General features: G+C 36.4%; 2 protein-coding genes across 2 annotated transcripts in view; both read left to right on the plus strand.

Annotated features, from left to right (window-relative positions):
- LOC142342338 (uncharacterized) overlaps positions 1-13586 on the plus strand; it is a 126468-nt gene extending 112882 nt beyond the window's left edge. The window contains exons 11-13 of the mRNA XM_075393638.1: positions 11842-12009; positions 12563-12862; positions 13135-13586. Coding sequence (XP_075249753.1) covers positions 11842-12009; positions 12563-12862; positions 13135-13317 — 651 coding nt within the window. The 3' untranslated portion in view covers positions 13318-13586. The remainder of the gene's footprint in view (positions 1-11841; positions 12010-12562; positions 12863-13134) is intronic.
- The window catches only part of LOC142342513 (uncharacterized), a 403423-nt gene that overhangs the window by 283781 nt on the left and 95619 nt on the right, over positions 1-24023 (plus strand). The window lies entirely within an intron of this gene.

Raw genomic sequence — 24023 nt, forward strand, 5'->3', positions numbered from 1 at the left:
TCCCATATTAGGTACCAATGGAGCTCAACCCCCATTATTAATGTGATAATTACTCTAACTGGAGTCTCGAGGATCTAGCTCACCTTAGGGGGAAGGGGTTAGGGACTTTTATAGGAAAAAACTAGAACAATAATATCCGGAAGTGAGTGTTTATTTATAACTGCTGCTGTTAATCAAAAGATGTAATTATTAGCCGTCAGCCTCTCAAAGTCAAAGTCTATTATTTATGCGTTCTCCTTTTTGTATGACTCAAAGAGTAATGGTGACGTATTTTTATTACGATCCGAAGAAGAATATTGGAGACGTGATTTTTATTCAACTTTATTGGAGTAAATTTGAAGCAGATGAAACGCTAAAAAAATGCAGTGGCTTGATTATTGAAGAAAAGAGGGAGAAATTGATGTGTGAAAAAAAATTCTGAAAGCGAGCAAAATTTTTTGTTAAGATTTTTTTTTCGAGCAGTTTTTTGACGGTTTTCCGGTTAGATTTGAATAGGCTATTATAAGAACTTTACGTTTGTATTGATTAATAGCCGCCTATTACAGTACACTGCTAATTGGTATTAGCATTCAGTTTATTCGCAATCAATTTAGAGGCTGAAGTGACAATTGTTATCGAATCTAATAAAACTCAGGACCAAATAGAAACAGTTTTTGACACTTCTAAAGGAGTTCGGCTGTCAATTCTTTTCAGTTTTGTCTTAGTATTTCAGTCTCAACGATTGTCAATGTCGCCAACGGCGGCTTGTTTCCAAAAATCTGCCTGCTATTTTAGAGTTCAAGTTTTTAATTGCTCTTGAACGAAGTCCATAGCAATTATTGTAAACATGTTAGTCTTTTTTAATGCAAATCTTTCGCTTGACCATTTTGCGCTTTTCTTCAAGATTATTCGTTGACTTCTCAAGTGACTTTCTCACGCTTTCGATCTTCCTTTTTGAGTGACCTCCATTGCTCTCACTCCTGAGTAAAGCTTGTTGCTAATATAAACTCGGTTGCAGCATAGAAAGAATAAAGGCCAAATAGCACAGTCGGCAGTGCATATGCAAAAGGAGCGGGAGGTCAATGGTTCGAATTCCGTTGGGGTCAATTTTTCCACCCGCCTGTCTTTCGAGAGCAATTCTTCGGACATTAGTCGGTTTTTTTCAGTTATTAATACTCCAATGTTTTACGCTAATTTGGAGGTTGTGCAGTTATTAATACTCCAATGTTTTACGCTAATTTGGAGGTTGTGCAGCCATTTTCCGGTTTTTGAAGATTTTTATGCAATTTTTGCACAGCTTTGTCAGATTGTATTCATTGGGGATTGAATAGAGGCATTTCTAAATTTTTCTTGTCAATTTCTTGAAGATTTTATTTTAAAAAAAAGACTTTAAAAAGAAAAGTTTTTGGAGGCTGTGGTTTGACTTTGGTTGATGGGTCGTGTCTTGCGTTATTGTTTTTAGTGAAACTGAGTATAATTTCCAAGCGGATACTAAACTTCTGAACCTAATTCCCATTGGATTTTTCGCTTTGTCTCTTTACGGAAGTAATTTTTTGGAACGGAGTCATTGCTTTTGGTCTTGGACATCAGCAGAACTGCGAGCTTTGATTTATATGCAAAACAAATTGGACTCGACCGTCAGCTTAGCATTGTTGTGAGAAATTTGATGTTCTGTGGTGTAGGTCCTTTTGTTGTTTTCGCTGACAAACATTCTTGTGTTGACTAACACATTTTTGTTGTGCGCACAGCAAGATTTTGGAATCATTTTTACCCGGTAATTTGTTTTGTTTGCACTACTGTCGACTTTTGGGACTGATATGATTTTCAGGACTGGATTGTAAGCTGTACCAACTTTAAGTTTTCACATTGACTTGCTTTGGATTTTCGCATGCTAAAAATAGCGGGTGTTTTCGAAATAATGAATTGAGTGGTTCATGAGGCTATTAGTCAAGTGATTAGGCACGTATCGTTCGGATTTCAGAACCATCATACATCCCGCTCAGCTGCCAGGTTTTTCAGCTGGCTTGTTTCCGAAAAACGTGTGCGTCAAATTTTTTTTGTGACTCTAATGTATAGTAATTAATAGCCGCCCTCATCTTCTCAGCCGGCTATTATAGCGCTCCTGTTTTTTTTTACTTCGTCGAATAAAAAAATGTTTCGCTTTACCTCATTTTGCCGCTTTTTCAATTTTTTGCGTGATATCTTTTTGACTTCTGTAGGCTAGTTTCTCTATTGTCTCATTCTGCTAAAAGTGATTTTGAACATCAGTTGCTCAGCAAAGCAATTCAAAATGAACAGAGTCAGTACAAAAATGGATGTCAGAAATAGAAACGGGATAAACCCATAAAGCCCAATTTTAGATGCCCGCTATTTGAACGTCGTTCCTATAAGTCTTAGTTACCATCTCTAATTCTTATTGGTATTGATAGTAGCCCCTGTAGCCTCTCTCTAAGAAACAGAAGTACGTTATGTTCAACTACGAAATACGTTCAAAATAAATCGGACTTAAAAAATGTTTTTGTACAAAAATCTTTTTTTTTCAATATCTTCTATTCTTTCAATCCCACTCATGCTTATTGGAATCAACGGCGGCTATTTTCCGGCAATCTGCCGGGTATGTTTTTTTAACTATCAGTTCATATTCTGGCTTCACTGTGTTGAAGCAGTGGGGTGCATATCACTTGGGGTTAATGCTTCCCTTGGGGTGCATGTTTTTCTATTCATGCACAACAATGGCCTTGATTTTTTGGTGTTGTTAAAAAATTGAAAATAAAGTGATCAATAACCTAACATTTTTTAAAAAAAAATTGCTTGTTATTAAGGGAAAATTTTGTTGAGAAAAAAGAAGAAAGAAGAAGGGACAAGTTTTTTCATGTTCCATGCGCGTAGTTTTTGGCGTTAAACTTTCGTCAGTTCTGTTGCCGTCGTTTTTGCCGTTAGACGCACTGATCGCATTCTTCGCTGGTGTATGAATGTTTAATTGCTCTCAAACAAAGTTTGTAGCGATTATATTAGTCCTGTCGTCTTTTTAATGCGATTTTTCGCTTGACCGATTTTTCGTCTGACGCTTTTGACTTCTCATCCTCAAAAACGGGATGAACGGGTAGCGCCCGGGGGATATTAAGTGCTCATAGATCTTTTCAGCTCTGCTTCAGCTCAAGCTCTTTTGGAGACTTGTACTTATGGCGTGAAGAGCGGTTCTTACAGGTTGAAGACACCCCTACTGTTGACCCCCTCATTCGCAACTATTACCCCACCCCCTATCACGCTGTTGCCCACCCTCCTCCCTTCCCATCAGCCCACCGATGCACCCCCCCCCCCGTGGCTACTGACGAACAACCGATCGCTAAAAGCTCTCAATTTTATACTAGTTTTCACATTTTTTCAGCCTTTCTGAAGGTTTTCGTTTTGTCGTTTTTTGAGTTTTTTTAGCCCTAGGTGTCAATGAATCTCTATACATTAAGGTTTTATAATAGGTCACTGCATAGTTTATAGTGGTAATGGAATGGTTTCAACATTTTAACATCACGAGTTTCAGCGTTTTTTTTGACAAAACGTGCAATTTCTCAATTTTGACATTTGTTTTTTCTTTTCTTTATTCACGTTTTTCAAGACGCAGGGGTCAGAAAACGTCCTTAAGGGTTTGAAAATAATTTACTGAAAATTTTTTATTTGCCATGGAACAGCTTTCGAATTTTTAATATAACAAATTTAAGCATTTTTTTTATAGAACTTGCATTTTTTTCAAGTTTTTAAAGAGTTTTTTGTTAGTTTTTAGGTTTCTCCATCCTCAAGAGCAGAGGAACCTCCTTTAGGGTTTTACAATAGGTTACTCTACAGTTTCCTAATGTAATGGTATGTTTTTCAATGTTTTTAATTGCTCTTGAACGAAGTTCATAGCAATTATTGTAAAGGTGTGTATTTTTTATGCAAAGTTTTCGCTTGACCGATTTTTCGTTTGGTTCATTTGACTTTTCGTCCTCAAAAACGGGATGAACAGGTAGCGCCCAGTGGACATTAAGTGCTCTTAGAGCTTTTCAGCTCAAACTGTTTTGAAGACTTGTACTTATGATATGAAATGGCGGTTCTTAGAGGTTGAAGACCCACCCACTGTTGACCCCCCCACTATTGACCCCACACCCTCCTCCACCGATCTGTTGCCCAACCCCCCCCCCACTTTCCCCTCCAAGCTCCCCCCCCCCCCCCCGGTGCACACCCTTTGGCTTCTGACGAACAACCAATCGCTAAAAACACGCATTTTTATACAAATTTTCACAATTTTTTCAAGCTATTTGAAAATTTTTGTCGTTTTCAGTAATTTTAACCCTTATTGTCAAGGAAGCTCCTCTAGGGTTTTATAATAGATTTCTGCATAGTTTATAGTGGTAATGGAATGGTTTCAACATTTTAACATCACGAATTTCGGCATTTTTTTCGACAAAACGTGCACAATTTTTCAAATTTGACTTTTATTTTTCTTTTTTCACTTTTTTCCAGACGTACTTAAGGTTTTGATAATGTATTACTGAAAATATTTTTTTTGCCATGGAACAGCTTTCAATTTTTTAATGTGACAAATTTTAGCAATTTTTTTGATAGAACTTTCAAGTTTTATTTTCAAGTTTTTAAAGGTTTTTTGTTAGTTTTTAGGTTTCTCCATCCTCAAGAGCAGAGGAACCTCCTTTAGGGTTTTACAATAGGTTACTCTACAGTTTCCTAATGTAATGGTATGTTTTTCAATGTTTTTAATTGCTCTTGAACGAAGTTCATAGCAATTATTTTAAAGGTGTGTCTTTTTTATGCAAAATTTTTGCTTGTCGGTTTTGAATTTTCGAGTGACTTTTACGCCCTTGACTTTTTGCGTTTCGCGTGATCTTAAGTCCCCTCTCAATCACAAATTCAAGCCGCTGGACTTACTTGGCGGCAATTTAAAACGAAAAGTCAAATGAAAATTGCGCCGAAACTGGTGTATATCTTAACCTCTGGGGTAATTTGAAGCACACTATTGAACTTCTTAAACTCATTTGGGCTCCTCCTCCCCCCGACTGAAGCAGTTTGCAATTGATTAGAGCTCCCACTAGTCGTTCGAGACCAATTCCTCCGACGTTTAGTCGGTTATGTTCATATCAGCAATTTTAAAAATATATTGCCAATTTTTCAAGTTTTTGATTTTATCATTTTTTTCGGCACCAGGGTGCTAGGAACCTCCCAAGAGGCTTGATGATAAGCTGTTGCTTAGTTTGAAGAGTTAATTGAATGGTTTTCAATATTTTAATGGTTTCAGCTTTCGTAATTTTTTGATAAAATTTATTTTTCCTGTTATTGGAACATTAGTATTATGTTCCAAGTTTATGGATCTTTATGAGCCCTTGAAACTATTCAAAGCCTGTTTTCAAAATTTTTGATTAATTTTGTCCTTTTCTGAGTTTAACGGTTATTACTGGCCAACGAAGCTTTGGAAGTCTTGCAGATGGGTTACTTGACATAACTCCAGAGATAAAAAATTGTTTTTGAACATTCACATTGACTTGCTCTGATTTTTCGCATCCTAAAAATTAGTGGGTGTTTTCTAAATAATAAATTGAGTGGTTCATGAGGGCTATAAGTCAGATGAATAGGCACGTATCGTTCGGATTTCAGAACCATCATACATTCTGCTCAGCTGCCATTTTTTTTCAGCTGGCTTATTTCCGAAAAAAATCATTTTGCTTTGCCTACTTTTCGCACGTGTGCGTCAAATTTTTGTGTGACTCTAATGTATATTAATTTTTTAACTATCAATTCCTATTCTGGCTTGACTGTGTTGAAGTAGTGGGGTTCATGTCACCGGGGGGTTGATGTTTCACTTGGGGCGCATGTCTTTCGTTTCATGAAAACAATTGCCTTGATTATTGATAATACGAGTTTCTTGGTATTGTTTGAATGTTGAAAATAAAGTGATAACGATTTTTAAAAAAATTAATCCTTGTTATTAAGGGAAAATTTTGGTGAGAAAAAGAAGAAGGGACAAGTTTTTTCAAGTTCCATGCGAGTAATTTTTGGCGTTCAACTTTCGTCAGTTCTGTTGCCGTCGTTTTTGCCGTTAGGCGCACTGGTCGCATTCCTCGCTTGTGTATGAATGTTTAATTGCTCTCAAACGAAGTTTGTAGCAATTATATTAGTCCTGTCGGTCTTTTTTATGCGATTTTTTGCTTGACCGATTTTTCGTTTGACGCTTTTTACTTTTCATCCTCAAAAACGAGATGAACGGGTAGCGCCCGGCTGACATTAAGTTTTCCTAGAGCTTTTCAGCTCTGTTTCAGCTCAAATTATTTTGGAGACTTGTACTTTAGTGTGAAGGGCGGTTCTTACAGGTTGAAGACACCCCTATTCTTGACCCCCCTCCAACTAATACCCCACCCCCAATCACGCTGTTGCCACCCATCCCAGTGATGCCCACCCCCTCCCTCCCCATAAGCGCACCGATGCACCACCCCCCCCTAAAATCGTTAAAAACTCTCACAATTTTATACTAATTTTCACATTTTTTCAACCTTTCTGAAAATTTTTTGTTTTGCCGTTTTTTGAGTAATTCTAGCCGTAGATGTCGAGAAAGCTCCTCTATGGTTTTATAATAGGTTACTGCATAGTTTATAGTGGTAATGGAATGGTTTCAACATTTTAACATCACGAATTTCAGCATTTTTTTGACAAAACGTGCAATTTTTCAATTTTGACATTTTTTTCTTTATTCACGTTTTTCCAGACGCAAGGGTCAGAAAACGTCCTTAAGGGTTTGATAATAAATTACTGAAAATATTTTATTCAACATGGAACAGCTTTCAACTTTTTAATATGACAAATTGTAGCATTTTTTTAAATAGAATTTGCATTGTTTTCAATTTTTTATAGAATTTTTTGTTAGTTTTTAGGTTTCTCAATCCTCAAGAGCAGGCGAAGTCAATAGTTTACTCTCCAGTTTCTTAATGTAATGGAATGTTTTTCAAGGTTTTAAATTGCTCTTGAACGAAACTCATAGCAATTATTGTAAACGTGTTGCTTTTTTATGCAAAATTTTCGCTTGACGGTTTTGATTTTTCGTGTGACTTTTACACCCTAGACTTTTTGCGTTTCGCGTGATCTAAAATTCTCTCAATCACAATTTCAAGCAGCTCAACTCAATTGGCGGCAATTTAATACAAAAAGTCAATTGAAAATTGCGGCGAAACTGGTGTATATCTTAACCTCTAATGAGGTTATTTGAAGCCCACTATTGAACTTCTTAAACCCATTTGGGCTTCTCCGCCACCCGACTGAAGCAGGTTGCAATTGATTAGAGCTCCCACTAGTCGTTCGAGACTAATTCCTCGGACGTTTAGTCGGTTATGTTCATATCAGCAATTTTAAAAAATATTGCCAATTTTTTCAAGTTTCTGATTTTATCATTTTTTGGCACCAGGGTGCTAGGGACCTCCCCCAAGGCTTGATGATAAGCTGTTGATTAGTTTCAAGAGTTAATGGAATGGCTATCAATATTTTAATGACTCGTAATTTTTTGATAAAATTTAATTTTCCTGTTGTTGGAACATTATTATTATGTTCCAAGTTTGTGGATCTTTATGAGCCCTTGAAACTATCTAAAGCTTGAAATAGGGATACTGGATAGTCTCTTGAGACAAGAAAATGGTTTTGAAGATTTTAATATCTTGAATTCTTGCAAGATTTTGTTAAAATTTGCCATTGTTTTCCAAATTTTTCATTCTTTTTGTCCTTTTCTGAGTTTAACGGTTATTACTGGCCCACGAAGCTTAGGAATTCGTGGAGATGGTTTACTTGACATAACTCCAGAGATAAATTTTTTAAACATTTTCACTGCGAAATCTGGAAGTTTTTTTAAAAATTTTGCTATATTCTGCAAATTAGTAAAATATGAGTTTTTATATTTACTAACAAGGATATCAAGAATAATGAATTGAGTGGTTCCTGAGGGCTATAGGGTGAATAGGCACGTACAGTTCGGATTTCAGAACGATCATGCATCCTGCTCAGCTGCCTTTTTTTTCAGCAGGCTTATTTCCGAAAAAAATCCTTTTGGTTAGCCTACTTTTCGCACGTGTGCGTCAAATTTTTTTGTTACCTTAATGTACAGTAGTTTTATAACTATCAATTCGTATTCTGGCTTTACTGTGTTGAAGTAGTGGGGTGCATGTCATTGGGGTTATTATTTCACTTGGGTTGCATGTCTTTCGATTCATGGAAACAATGGACTTGATTTTTGTTAATACGAAATTCTTGTTATTGTTCGAAAATTGAAAATAAATTTATTAAATTAGCGATTTTTAAAAAATTTATTGATTGTTATTAAGGAAAAATTTTGTTGAGAAAAAGAAGAAGGGACAAGTTTTTTCAAGTTCCATGCAAGTAATATTCGGCGTTAAACTTTCGTCACTTCTGTTGCCATCGTTTTCGCCGTTAGACGCACTGGTCGCATTCTTCGCTGGTGTATGAATTTTTAATTACTCTCAAAACGAAGTTTAGCTATTATATTAGTCCTGTCGGTCTTTTTATGCGATTTTTCGCTTGACCGATTTTTCGTCTGACGCTTTTGACTTCTCATCCTCAAAAACGGGATGAACGGGTAGCGCCCGGGGGATATTAAGTGCTCATAGATCTTTTCAGCTCTGCTTCAGCTCAAGCTCTTTTGGAGACTTGTACTTATGGCGTGAAGAGCGGTTCTTACAGGTTGAAGACACCCCTACTGTTGACCCCCTCATTCGCAACTATTACCCCACCCCCTATCACGCTGTTGCCCACCCTCCTCCCTTCCCATCAGCCCACCGATGCACCCCCCCCCCCCTCCCCCCCCCCCCCCCCCGTGGCTACTGACGAACAACCGATCGCTAAAAGCTCTCAATTTTATACTAGTTTTCACATTTTTTCAGCCTTTCTGAAGGTTTTCGTTTTGTCGTTTTTTGAATTTTTTAGCCCTAGGTGTCAATGAATCTCTATACATTAAGGTTTTATAATAGGTCACTGCATAGTTTATAGTGGTAATGGAATGGTTTCAACATTTTAACATCACGAGTTTCAGCGTTTTTTTTTGACAAAACGTGCAATTTCTCAATTTTGACATTTGTTTTTTCTTTTCTTTATTCACGTTTTTCAAGACGCAGGGGTCAGAAAACGTCCTTAAGGGTTTGAAAATAATTTACTGAAAATTTTTTATTTGCCATGGAACAGCTTTCGAATTTTTAATATAACAAATTTAAGCATTTTTTTTTATAGAACTTGCATTTTTTTCAAGTTTTTAAAGAGTTTTTTGTTAGTTTTTAGGTTTCTCCATCCTCAAGAGCAGAGGAACCTCCTTTAGGGTTTTACAATAGGTTACTCTACAGTTTCCTAATGTAATGGTATGTTTTTCAATGTTTTTAATTGCTCTTGAACGAAGTTCATAGCAATTATTGTAAAGGTGTGTATTTTTTATGCAAAGTTTTCGCTTGACGGTTTTTGACGTTTCGAGTGACTTTTACGCCATTGACTTTTTGCGTTTCGCGTGATCTATAATTCTCTCTCAATCACAATTTCAAGCAGCTGAACTCAATGGGCGGCAATTTAATACAAAAAGTCAAATGAAATTGCGCCGAAACTGGTGTATATCTTAACCTCTAATGTGGTTATTTGAAGCCCACTATTGAACTTCTTAGTCCCATTTGGGCTCCTCCTCCCCCCGAATAAAGCAGGTTGCAATTGATTAGAGCTCCCACTAGTCGTTCGAGACCAATTCCTCCGACGTTTAGTCGGTTATGTTCATATCAGCAATTTTTAAAAGTATTGCCAATTTTTTCAAGTTTTTGATTTTATCATTTTTTTTCGTTAGCAGGGTGCTAGGGACCTCCTCAAGGCTTGATGATGAGCTGGTTTTTAGTTTCAAGAGTTTAATGGAATGGTTATCAATACTTTAATGACTCCAGCTTTCGTAATTTTTTGATAAAATTCAATTTTCCTATTTTCGGTAAATTATTATGTTGCAAGTTTATGGATCTTTGAGCCCTTGAAACTTTTTAGAGCTTGGGATACTGGATAGTCTCTTGAGACAAGAAAATGGTTTTGAAGATTTAATATCTTGAATTTAGCAAGATTTTGTTAAAAATTGCCAAAACTTTGATTATTTTTGTCCTTTTCTGAGTTTAACTTTATTACTGGCCAACGAAGCTTTGGAAGTCTTGCAGATGGGTTACTTGACATAACTCCAGAGACAAAAATTTGTTTTGAACGTTTTGACTGCGAAATCTGGAAGCTTTTCTTTACATTGTGCAATATTCTGCAAATTTTTAAAATATCAGTTTTTTATTTGATTTATTTACTAACAAGGCTAGAAAACAAAGTTGCTTAGTCGAATCAAGCCAAAGCTAGCCTCACTAAACTGTGGCTATCTACTGGCAAAGCCAAACGCTCTCTCCAGTCATTTGAGAGTAATTCGCCCGACGTTAGTCGGTTATGTTTGATTTTGCTCGAAGAGTGACATCTGCGCTGTTGGTCTTGCGCGATTGTTTTCATTGTTACTGAGTGTGATTTAGAAGCTGATACGATACGTCTGAATTCGATTCTTTTTGCAGTGATTTGGTTTACACGGGTTCTCGAAAAAGGACTGAAAATTATTTTCCGAAGTCAATTTTTGCGATGGTGGCTTCAGCAGTTCATTTTTGAGCTTCCATTCAAATGAAAACAAAATGGGTTCGGCAGACAGGAAAACAATGTTCTGATGACAGTGACGTTTTCTGGAAATTTTTTATTTTCGTTGTTTTAGTTGACAATCTTTGTTGTGTTGACTACATTTGTTTGTGCGCACAGCAAGAGTTCGAAAGTGTTTTTTACGTGTAACTTGCTTTGCTGGCACTACCGTCGACTTCTGGTTTGGAAGGATTTTCAGAGCTGGATTTAAACTCGTGCTAACAGGTTGGTCTTCACATTGATTTTCTTCAAAGGTTCGCATCCCAAAGATTGGTTTTGAACCAATGAACCTTATGACTTTAAAACCACAATGCATACTGCTCAGATGGCAGCTGTTGGAAGTGGCCTCATTCGATAATAGCATATTAGTTTTCCTGCCTTTTGTTACTGTCCATCTATTTTTTTGTATAACTGCCATATATAATAGTTTTGACCGATACGATTTTCTTACATTGACTTTCTGTGGGTGTTTGACGTGAAAGCGAAAGAAGTCACCTTCACTTAGTTCAATTTTACAATCGCAAACCTAAATTCTATTGAGGACACGTGCATAAAATTCAGGGTGAAAAGGTTGAATTGACAATGTTTTGACCACTTTGATTGTATTTGTATTTCTTCTAATCCAATTTCACTTACGGAGGGACCTAAACCTTTCCCCATCTAACTCCTACCCTATCCTTATTTACTGAAACCTGATTGAGGTCATGAGATCAAATTTTGAAAGTCTTTCCAGTGCTGCTATTAGGTTTTGTTTTCCGTTATTTCTGCAGTGTTTGCTTTTCAGTATGTCTTCCATTAAAACTTTGCTTATATGTCGCATGAGTCAATCGTTTTTTTTTCTAAAATAGAGCGGCTGCTCTGTAGAAATATTTTTTGCCAAAACGCACAGCTTGGAGACAGCATAGGCCGGTACTGTTCCTCGGTGCGGTTCAGATTTTTCTGGACTCTGTACGATGTTGAGTGTCATTTTAAATTGCTCTTATTTAGTGTCGAAATAGTCTCCAAGTCCCAGTGTCCTCTTATTGTTTGACCCAATGTACTTGTGGCACGGGTTGCAAGGAATTGTTGATCATACAGTAAACAATAAAATCCTGATAAAATAACAAAATGAAAATAGTGAATTTTCTTTAACTGAATTATCCGTTTGTTTAGAAAGAAGCCATGATGAGGTTCGATGGCCATGATGATGTTGGAGATGGGGCTTTTGAACCAGTACTTCGGACAGATCTGTCGGCTTTTAACAGTAGAAGGGACAAAAGTGTTGTATCCCAAAATGAATACACTCACGATAGTCCTCATCAATTTGGAGGAAATACTGTGGTTAGTGATAATAACTTTTTCTGTATCATCTTTTGGATTGTAATGGGCAAAGTTTTGGTTTTGAACTTTTGTGAGCATTTGACTTTTTGTAAGTTGATAATTGTTGCATAGATTAAGAGCGCCATTTTTAAAAGATAAAAAACTACAGGGGTGTACAAATAGCAATTGAAGTTGAAGTTGGTCCAATTTTTTTAAAGTAATTATCTCAAAAATGTTTTTGCGATCGACTAATTGCTTGCAACAAACGACGATAGTTTAGTTTCCCAAAATTAATGAATCTTGAAAGTGTAGAATAATAAAAAGAAAACAAGGGGGCTCCGACCACTCTTGCCCTCAAACCTTGCTCAATTTTTTTTATCAAACAATAATAATTTGTTTCTGCGTAATCGCAGCACTAGGCTTTTAGTCTGCAGTGTACTAACAGTAGCCTGTTCTCATCTGTCCTTTTTCTATTATCCCCACATCTCAGACTGTTCATTTGAAATACAGCACTAAGTGCCAATTTTTGCTACAAAATTGTCGTTACATTTCACCATTATTTGACTGGTTACAGCTTCAGCGAGCCGGGATTTTGAGTACTTCGTCCAACCAGCTTCTCACTGACTCAGATGCACTCGAGTTATCCGAAGACGGTTTAAGAAGTAGACTGAGCTACCTCAAAGCCATGAGGGACTCCATGAAGCAAATGCAACCCAGAATGGAAGTTGGTTCTGACAGCGGGGTGTTGATGCCTATAAGGTCTCAAGAAAGCGACTACGATTCCACATCATCTGTGGGGGTGGGTCGAGTTGGGGACATGTTAGGAGAGTGCAAGTGTCTCGTGGATAATTTACCCTCCGGACCGTCCGTTGTGGTACGCTGTTATTCAGAGGAAACATTTTAACCAAAATCCGGTACCAAATGTCATGCCCAAAATCCAGAAATATGGCAAAAAATTTAATTTACAACTAAAAGCTAAATCAAAATTACGCCCAAAATTGGTTTCATTTTGCAAATTTAAATCTTTTCAATGCTCTATAATAAACTCTAATTATATAAAATAGATACATTTAAAGTCAGGTGGTTAAATATAGTGTTCCCAGTTGAAACGTCTCTTATGTTTTATCGGAGGTCATTTCATTTTAGGCGGCTTTCAAAGAAATGTTGGTGAACTTCCGTGTGGACTACTCGTGCTATAGGTACAGACCTCAAGATGGAAGGGCCATGGTCACCCTTTGTGACAGAATAGAAGCTGACAGGTTCAACAGACTCTGCAACTCTTACGTCCTTGGGGGCCACAAACTGCAAAGTGTCCTCGTATCAACTTAAACTCTCTCTCCCTCTCTCAGTCATCCACCGGCAGAATGTGAACAAGTTTGCTTTTTCGTGACATTCTGCTGAGCGCTGATGACAAAAAATAAAGACTGAGAAACTGAGCTTAATGCAACGCTAAATAAACTCTCAGAGCATACTGTCGTTTTTATTAAAACACAAGAAACAATCAAATTTTGAAGTAGAAAATTTTGCCGAATAAAATTTGGTGGGGTGATGGAATACGTAGGTGGCTTAGCTAAATAATTGGTATATTTTTGCGTGTTTTTCTTCTTGCAAACATTCTACCAGATGTGTTGCCATCGGGCAATTCCAGGGTCGCGAGTTTTAACATTTTTCATTTACCATCGAAGGCCTTCCAGTTATTTCTCCAAATTCGATCAACACTTAAATATATGCACAACGCCGCTGGGGTATGCCTTAGCGGAAACAGGTCAATAATGACAGCGTCTTTCGACCATCTATAATTTATTGATGGAGTTTATCGATGTATTTTTTTGATGTTGACACGTTGGATTATTTTTCTAGGTAGTTCAGTCACTGGGAATAGTAATGACAAAAGGTCTCATCTGCAAAACGGTGTAGAATTGGATAGAACTTGTTAATTACGCTTATACTGAGTCTGTAGAAATTTTCGTTAGCGTGTGCGTGTCTTTTTATAGCTGTAAGCTGAGCGGAGGTATATTGCAGTACTTTTGGTTTTTTGTTTTGTCGTCTGACGTTTTTAATAGCCGCAAAGCTGAGGCTAATATTGGCCTTCCCTTGTTTTCTTTTGTGTAAGATATTTTCACACATTTTTCAATGACTTTGATCTTTGAAAACGGGATAAACCGGTAAAACTCTGTGGGCACTAAGTTTCATTAGAGGCCAAAAGCTGATGTCAGCAGTACTTGAAGGCCTTAATTCAAGGCTAAAAGGTCATTTTTAGGAGTTTTGAGCCAGAAATGGTCTTGAATTGACGTTTGTCAAAGTCGATAGTTTTTGCAAGAACTCTAAAGATGAACACGAAATATGATACTAATTTTTGCATTTTTTCAGTTTTTAAAACTTTTTGGTTTTTTTTGCGTTTGTCAAGCCTCGGGAGCCAATATATGTCCTCTCTGGTTTTATAATAGGCTACTGCTTAGTTTCTAGTTGCAAGGGAATGAAATTTTCTGTTGGCAACATGCTATTGTCAAGAATTTTAGCATCTTTTTAAATAAAATTTGCAATTTTTCAAATTTTTTAAAACTTTGTCATATCAATTTTTCCAGGCTCCAGCGCCAGAAAACATCCTCTAGGATTTAATATTTGGTTACAGCGTAGTTGTCAGCGGCAACAGAATGGTTTTCAATATTTTAATATTACAGATTTTAGCAATTTTATAAAACTTCTTTTGAGTTTGTTTTTTGAAAATTTTTTTTTTTCAATTTTTTTTGCCTAAGCAGCCAGGTAACCTCCTCTAGGGTTTTCGAATATAATACTGCATGGTTGCTGGGGGCAATGGATTTGTTTTCAACCTTTTTTTATCACAAAATGTTGCATTTCTTTTTATAAATTTTGTTTTTTTTTAAGTTTGCTGAAAATAATTGTCTTGTTCCTCGTTTATCGATCTCTTTGAGCCAAGAAAGTTTTTAAAGTTTAAATTTATACTACTATGTAGCCTTTGCAGACAATGAAATGGTTCTATAGAATATAATGTCAAAAATGTTAGCAACACTTTATAAAAATTTCAAATTTGCAACTGTTTTCAATTTTTTTTTTGAATTTTTCTGTCATTTTCTATGTTTATCGATCTGTACGGGCCAAATTGTCAGGTCTTGCAGATGGGTTACTGGAATCTTTCCAGAGACCAAAAAGTTGTTTTTAAATGTTTTCATTTTGCGCAGTAAAGAAACTTTCTTTAAATTTAGCAATTTTTCTTTTTTTTGTCATATTTCTCGTTTTTTTTGTGTCTTTATTGGCCAATAAACTTCGTTCAAGGCTTATGCATGGGTTAACGGGTTTGGAATAAGTTTGGCCTTCAGGTAAAAGCTTCAGAAGTTGAAGCAGTGATTATATTTTTGTTTAGTTTGTTTGATTATTCTAGTTTCTCAACTTTTGAGATGCGTGCGTGACGTAATTTTTCACTCTTATTTGAGCGACTTCTTTTCTTTTTTCATTCGCGTGATTAATTTTGTGGTCACAGGTGACTTACGTTGCTCTCAAAAATGACTTCTTCACATTGAATTTGACTTTTCTTCACTTTAATTAAAGAAATAAGGTCAAGTGAATGTGTGTCACTCTTATTGAAGGTTGTTTAATTGCAGCTAATAGAAGCAGCATTAAGTTATACAGATTCCTAATCAAAATATGGCATCTCAGCAGTTAGTAAAAATCTTTTTTTTGCTTAGCTTCCTAAACTTTTTTGGGAGACTATAGATCTACGAAGCTATTGTGGCTATTTTCTGCCAGCTATGTTTCGTTATTTGCTTGCATTTAGAAATTATGAAGTAGAATTGATTAATTGAATATAAGGTGAGCGGTTACAAAGGCTTGATAGCAGTGATTAATGCTTCCAATTCTTACGTGGGGAATTGGGGTTCGAATTTCTGCGTTTTCAAAATTTTTCAAACCCAAAATTGTTCTCAATGATGCACCCCCTTTGAATTAAAGATGGCTGCGATAACTTTTTTCAACTTATTTCTGTATCTATTTTCATCTCTATTTTACGGCAGGCAAATCTATTTCGCAGCCATTTTGGCAGTCTGCCGGCTATTTTATGCAAAATTACTTATGCAAATTTTATGCTTATCCGTTATTAATAGCTGCAAAGCGATAGCTGGGGCTACTATTGGTCTTCTCTTGAGTCTATTTTTACAATTCAAAGAATTGCATTTTTGTTGCGGCGCTGTCTTTTATTGAGATCTGTTCATACATAACAATGATTTTTAAAGTCAAATTGGAAAAGTCAAAGGTTGGCCGAGAAATTTGACTATAGTATTTTTTATAGACCATCAATTAAAACCTAATGTGTTGTTCCGCTAATACCCGGGGCTCAGTGGTCCAGAGTACTCGTTGTGGGTGGTCTCAGTTTACACTTGGTGGTGTACCCTGATACCGGCTGCTGAGTCTGATTCCAATCCATCCCCCTATTTTATTTGCTTTTGAGCAACTAGGATTTGATGAAAATCTGGCTCTCTTGAGAAGCTACATCGAGGAATCTTGGTGTTCTGGGCTTCCCTTACATAGGTTTATTTGATAATCAATTTTAATTTCCTTTGAGAGTCTTCTTGACGAGATTGAAGTTCACTATTGTTGTTTACGAAATTTTGTGTTTGCATATATGCAAATAGCACCAGTTGAAAATTTAACTTTTTTCTAGAATTGCTACACCGAAATTTTTTGTTGTTTTAGACTACCCTTGCATAGGACAACTTACATACCAAGTTTAGTTCCATTCGAATAGCTCCTTGACCCTTGACCCCATTGAAATCACCTGTTTTGGAAAACATTAAACGTTTATATGGAACTAACAACAGATGAAAGTTTAACTTTTCTTCCTGAGAAGCTAAACCTAAAATTCTTGGCGTTCTAGAATCTCTGACATAAAGAAATTACCTACCAAATTCGGTTATCTTTGAAGAATTCAATGATCCCATTGAAGTTTACTGTTTTTGAAAAGAATTTCGCTCTTATATGCAGCTAAAATTATATTAAAATATAAATTTTTCTCAGACAAGTTAGGCCAATAATGCCTGGTTTTTTACACTGCGTATGCATAGGGGAAATGGTCTACCAAATTCGAAGTCATTTGAATAAGTGCTGTGCTCGATCAATTAATTTTAAAAAACGGTTTCAATTAATTTTTAAAATAGTTTCAGCTACATGCTACTAATTTTAAAACTAATTTTAAAATATGCTAGTTTTAATAAATAGTTTTAGCTGCATGCTACTTGAAATGTACGAAAATTTGGGTTTAAAAGCTATTTCGAGAAATCTTAACGTTTTAGACTGCCATTAAATAAGGAAACTCTTTTCGCTGCGAATGTTTTTAAGATTTGCGGTTTGTAGGGTTGAAATTCACCGCTAAAAGCGACAGATCTTCTCAGAATTTACCACATTAACCGCAATTTTTTCATTTTTTGCCAGTTTGATACGTTGATCTACAAAGTGAATAATTGCAAGTTTTGCGTAAATTGAATTTATCTGAATTAGTGAAAATGGGAAAGGCCACCAGCTTGTTACGGGAATTGCACTTTCGAATTGTCTTGTGATTGTATCTGTAATACAGCAGCCCTTTGTATAGGATTGCATATAATATGCACCCCTAGACTACGGCTACAAAAGGAAATAATCTAAAAGTTGGATTGTTGTTAAAAACGTGTTTATCGAGCTGGTCTCCAACAATTTTTACCTGAGATGCTTTTTGTCTTACAGCTATCAACCGAAAGGTGCTTTGTTTATCGATGTGTTTTTTGATGTTGACACGTTGGATTATTTTTTTATGTAGTTCAGTCACTGGGAATAGTAATGACAAAAGGTCTCATCTGCAAAACTGTGTAGAATGGGATAGAACTTGTTAATTGTGCTTATACGGAGTCTGTAGAAATTTTAGTTAGCGTGTGCGTGTCTTTTTATAGCTGTAAGCTGAGCGGAGGTATATTGCAGTGCTTTTGGTTTTTTGTTTTGTCGTCTGACGCTCTTTTTAATAGCCGCAAAGCTGAGGCTTATATTGGCCTTCTCTTGTTTTTCTTTGGTAAGATATTTACACATTTTTCATTGAATTTGATCTTTGAAAACGGGATAAACCGGTAAAACTCTATGGGCACTAAGTTTCATTAGATGCCAAAAGCTGATGTCAGTAGTACTTGAAGTTCAGTAGTACAGAGTTGTGCAGCTGCTGGGAAGGCCTTAATTCAAGGCTAAAAGGTCATTTTTAGGAGTTTTGAGCCAGAAATGGTCTTGAATTGACGTTTGTCAAAGTCGATATTTTTTGCAAGATAAAACTACTTTTTATGAGCTATATGTTTTGGTACTCTAAACATGAACACAAAATATGATACTAAATTTTGCGTTTTTTTCAGTTTTTAAATTTCTTGTTTTTTTCGCGTTTTTCAGGCGTCGGGAGCCAATATATCTCCTATCTGTTTTTATAATAGGTTACTGCTTAGTTTCTAGTTGCAATGGATTGCAATTTTCTATTGGCAACATGCTATTGTCAAGAATTTTAGCAACTTTTTAAATAAAATTTGCAATTTTTCAAGTTTTTTGAAACTTTGTCATATCAATTTTTCCAGGCTCCAGCGCCAGAAAACATCCTCTAGGATTTAATATTTGATTACAGCTTAGTTGTTAGCGGCAACAGAATGGTTTTCAATATTTTAATATCACAGATTTTGGCAATTTTTAAAACTTCTTTTGAGTTTAAGTTTTTTGAAATTATTTTTTTTTCAATTTTTCTTGCCTAAGCAGCCAGGTAATCTCCTCTAGGGTTTTCGAGTATAATACTGCATGGTTGCTGGGGGTAATGGATTTTGTTTTCAACCTTTTTTATCACAAAATGTTGCAATTTCTTTTTATAAATTTCGTTTTTTTTAAGTTTGCTGAAAATAATTGTCTTGTTCCTAGTTTATCGATCTCTTTGAGCCAAGAAAGTTTTTTGAAGTTAAGATTTATACTACTGTCTAGCCTTTGCAGACAATGAAATGGTTCTATAGAATATAATGTCAAAAACCTTAGCAACACTTTATAAAAATTTATGAACTCTTTTCAATTTTTTTTTTGAAATTTTCAGTCATTTTCTATGTTTATCGATCTGTACGGGCCAAATTGTCAGGTCTTGCAGATGGGTTACTGGAAATTTTCCAGAGACCAAAAAGTTGTTTTTAAATGTTTTCATATTGCGCAATAAAGAAAGTTTCTTTAAATTTAGCAATTTTTCTTTTTTTGTCATATTTCTCGTTTTTTTGTGTCTTTATTGGCCAATAAACTTCGTTCAAGGCTTATGCATGCGTTAACGGGTTTGGAATAAGTTCGGCCTTCAGGTAAAAGCTTCAAGAGTTTAAGAGGTGATTATATTTTTGTTTAGTTTATTTGATTATTCTGGTTTCTCAACTTTTGAGATGCGTGCGTGACGTAATTTTTCACTCTTATTTGAGCGAATTTTTTCTTTTTTCATTCGGGTGATAAATTTTGTGGTCACAGGTGACTTACGTTGCTCTCAAAAATGACTTTTTCACTTTGAATTTGACTTTTCTTCACTTTATTTAAAGAAATAAGGTCAGGTGAATGAGTGTCACTCTTATTGAAGTTTGTTTAATTGCAGTTAATGGAAGCAGCAATAAGTTATACAGAATCCTAATCAAAATATGGCATCTCAGCAATTAGTAAAAATCTTTTTTTTTGCTTAGCTTCTTTAACTTTTTTGGGTGACTATAGATCTACGAAGCTATTGTGGCTATTTCGTTATTTGCTCGCATTTAGAAATTATGAAACAGAATTGATTAATTGAATATAAGGTGAGCGGTTACAAAGGCTTGATAGCATAGTGATTAATGCTTCCAATTCTTACGTGGTGAATTGGGGCTCGAATTTCTGCGTTTTCAAAATTTTTTAAACCCAAAACTGTTCTCAATGATGCACCCCCTTTGAATTAAAGATGGCCGCGATAGCTTTTTTCAACTTATTTCTGTATCTATTTTTATCTGTATTTTACGGCAGACAAGTCTATTTCGCAGCTATTTTGGCAGTCTGTCGGCTTTTTTTTGCAAAATTATTGCTTATCCGTTTTTAATAGCTGCAAAGCGATAGCTGGGGCTACTATTGGTCTTCTCTTGAGTTTATTTTTACAATTCAAAGAATTGCATTTTTGTTGCGGCGCTGTCTTTTATTAAGATCTGTTCATACATACCAATGATTTTCAAAGTCCAATTGGACAAGTCAAAGGTTGACCCTAAGGTCATTTGAATTGGTCATTCAAAAGATTTGTAACGAGTTTTTGGCCGAAAAATTTGACTATCGTGTTTTTTATATACCATCAATTAAAACCATCAATTAAAACCATAAGTGTTGTTCCGCTAATACCCTGGGCTCACTGGTCCAGAGTACTCGTTGTGAGTGGTCTCATTTTACACTTGGTGGTGTACCCTGATACCGGCTGCTGAGTCTGATTCCAATCCCCCTATTTTATTTGCCTTTGAGCAACTAGGTTTGATGAAAATCTGGCTCTCTTGAGAAGCTACATCGAGGAATCTTGGTGTTCTGGGCTTCCCTTACATAGGTTTATTTGATAATCAATTTTAATTTCCTTTGAGAGTCTTCTTGACGAGATTGAAGTTCACTATTGTTGTTTACGAAATTTTGTGTTTGCATATATGCAAATAGCACCAGTTGAAAATTTAACTTTTTTCTAGAATTGCTACACCGAACTTTTTTGTTGTTTAAGACTACCCTTGCATAGGACAACTTACATACCAAGTTTAGTTCCATTCGAATAGCTCCTTGACCCTTGACCCCATTGAAATCACCTGTTTTGGAAAACATTAAACGTTTATATGGAACTGACAACAGATGAAAGTTTAACTTTTCTTCCTGAGAAGCTAAACCTAAAATTCTTGGCGTTCTAGAATCTCTGACATAAAGAAATTACCTACCAAATTCGGTTATCTTTGAAGAATTCAATGATCCCATTGAAGTTTACTGTTTTTGAAAAGAATTTCGCTCTTATATGCAGCTAAAATTATATTAAAATATAAATTTTTCTCAGACAAGTTAGGCCAATAATGCCTGGTTTTTTACACTGCGTATGCATAGGGGAAATGGTCTACCAAATTCGAAGTCATTTGAATAAGTGCTGTGCTCGATCAATTAATTTTAAAAAACGGTTTCAATTAATTTTTAAAATAGTTTCAGCTACATGCTACTAATTTTAAAACTAATTTTAAAATATGCTAGTTTTAATAAATAGTTTTAGCTGCATGCTACTTGAAATGTACGAAAATTTGGGTTTAAAAGCTATTTCGAGAAATCTTAACGTTTTAGACTGCCATTAAATAAGGAAACTCTTTTCGCTGCGAATGTTTTTAAGATTTGCGGTTTGTAGGGTTGAAATTCACCGCTAAAAGCGACAGATCTTCTCAGAATTTACCACATTAACCGCAATTTTTTCATTTTTTGCCAGTTTGATACCTTGATCTACAAAGTGAATAATTGCAAGTTTTGCGTAAATTGAATTTATCTGAATTAGTGAAAATGGGAAAGGCCACCAGCTTGTTACGGGAATTGCACTTTCGAATTGTCTTGTGATTGTATCTGTAATACAGCAGCCCTTTGTATAGGATTGCATATAATATGCACCCCTAGACTACGGCTACAAAAGGAAATAATCTAAAAGTTGGATTGTTGTTAAAAACGTGTTTATCGAGCTGGTCTCCAACAATTTTTACCTGAGATGCTTTTTGTCTTACAGCTATCAACCGAAAGGTGCTTTGTTTATCGATGTGTTTTTTGATGTTGACACGTTGGATTATTTTTTTAGGTAGTTCAGTCACTGGGAATAGTAATGACAAAAGGTCTCATCTGCAAAACTGTGTAGAATGGCCTAGACTGCATGACCTAGTTTGTTTCGTAAGAACATATTATTTTTCGAAACCAATTCTGTTGGCAAATCTTTTCGGCGCATATGACCGGCAAACATAACCTCGGTTGGCCATATGGCATCTCGAAATTCCTTGTATTTATTGCAAATATAGTGGATTGATTTAGTTTTGGCATCATTGTCCCCAACAATAACAAAGACATGACTATATGTTCTGGCTTTTTTTGCGAGGGACATTAAATGCCCGCAACGGCGACCACCTTCTCCGTCGTAGAAAGGGCTAGAAAAAATAATACTTTTCAGCTAAAAAACATTTTTCATCCCAGAAATTAAGCAACTTTACCGGAATTGTTGCAGCCGCTCGTCTTGTTCGAGATATGGTTTGGCATCGCGTAGATTTGAATCTCCAATTACTAAGATCCTTATCTGTCAAAAAAACATTTAAAAAACTTTCGTATGTTCGGTATCTTAGATTTGGTACGTTCGGTTTAAGACGTAAGAAAATTTCAGTATGTTCGTTTTCTTGGATTTTCACTTTCTGAAACCAAACGTAAGGAAAAACCGAACATACTAACGCTTTTTTACGTGGAAAACAAAAGGTAGGTCTCATGATCTGCCCCACCCCCGTAAATAAACAAATAGCAGTTTTATTACATAAGTGAATAGGTGTGTGTGTGCGCGTGTGTGTGTGCGTGCGTGTGTGTTTTTGCGTGCGTGCGAGTTTGTGTGAGTGTCCGTGCGTGTGTGTGTTTGTGTAATTGTGTGTGTGGGTGGATGCGTGTGTGCGTGCGTGTGTGTGGAGAGTGTGGTGTAAGTGTAGTGTGTGTGTGTAGTGTGAGTGTGGTGTGTGTGATGTCTGTAGTGTGTGGAGTGTGTGCGTGTGCGGTGTGTGTGTGGTTTGTGGTATGTGTGTGGTGTGTAAAGTGTGTGTGTGGTGTGGGTGTGGTGTGTGGGATGTCTTTAGTGTGTGTGGTGTGTGTGGAGATTGTGGTGTATGTGTTGTGTGTGTGTGGTTTTTGGTGTGTGTGTGTGTTGTATGTGTGGTGTGTGAGTGTTGTGTTGTGCGTGGTGTGTGTGTATGTGTGTGTGTGCCTGCGTGTGTGTGTTTGTGTGTGTGTGTTTGTTTGGGGGGTTGTGTGCGTGCTTGCGTATGCGTGTGTGTGGGTGGGTGTTGTTGTGTGTGTGCGTAGGTGTGTTTGTGTGTATGTGTGTGTGTGCGTGGTTTCGTGGGTGCATGTGTACGTGTGTGTGTGTGTATGTGCGTGTGTGTGTCTTTGCATGTGTGTGTGTGTGTGTGGGGGGGGGGAGGGGCATGAGGGCAAAACGAAGAACAGATGAGAAGAATTATATCTCTCTCTCTCTCTCTATCTCTCGGCCTCTGGCTCTCTCTCTCTCTCTCTCTCTCTCTCTCTCTCTCTCTGGCTCTTTGATTCTCTCTTTCTCTTTCTCTCCTCCACACACACACACATACACAAACACAAACATTCAAAAACACAAACAGACGCACACATACACACACACGCAGACACATACACACATCAACACACACACATCCACACAAACACATATCCACACAAACACACACACACACACACAAACACAAACATGCAAAAACACAAACAAACGCACACATACACACACACGCACACACATCCACACATACACACACCACACTCACATCACACATACGCACATATTCTCTCTCTCTCTCCTTCACGCACACACACACACACACACAAACATGCAAAAACACAAACAGACGCACACATACACACACGCACACACAAACACACACGCACACATCCACACACACAAACACACACATGCAAAAACACAAACAGACGCACACATACACACACACGCACACACATACACACATCAACACACACACACATCCACACAAACACAAACACGACACACATCACAAATACACACACATATATTCTCTCTCTCTCTCTCTCTCTCTCTCTCCTTCTCCACACACACACACACAAACATGCAAAAACACAATAATGTAGATTTGCCTTTCCTTTACTGACCTTAGCTAAGACTAACTTTTCCTGAACTTACTACTTTAAAAAATACCTTAAATTTTACTCTAAATGGTCTTGTCCAAACGTTTTGTTCCAATGGTCAATTATTAGCC

This window comes from Convolutriloba macropyga, chromosome 7 (genome assembly GCF_964194025.1).
Source record: "Convolutriloba macropyga chromosome 7, txConMacr16.3, whole genome shotgun sequence".
Taxonomy (NCBI): domain Eukaryota; kingdom Metazoa; phylum Xenacoelomorpha; order Acoela; family Convolutidae; genus Convolutriloba; species Convolutriloba macropyga.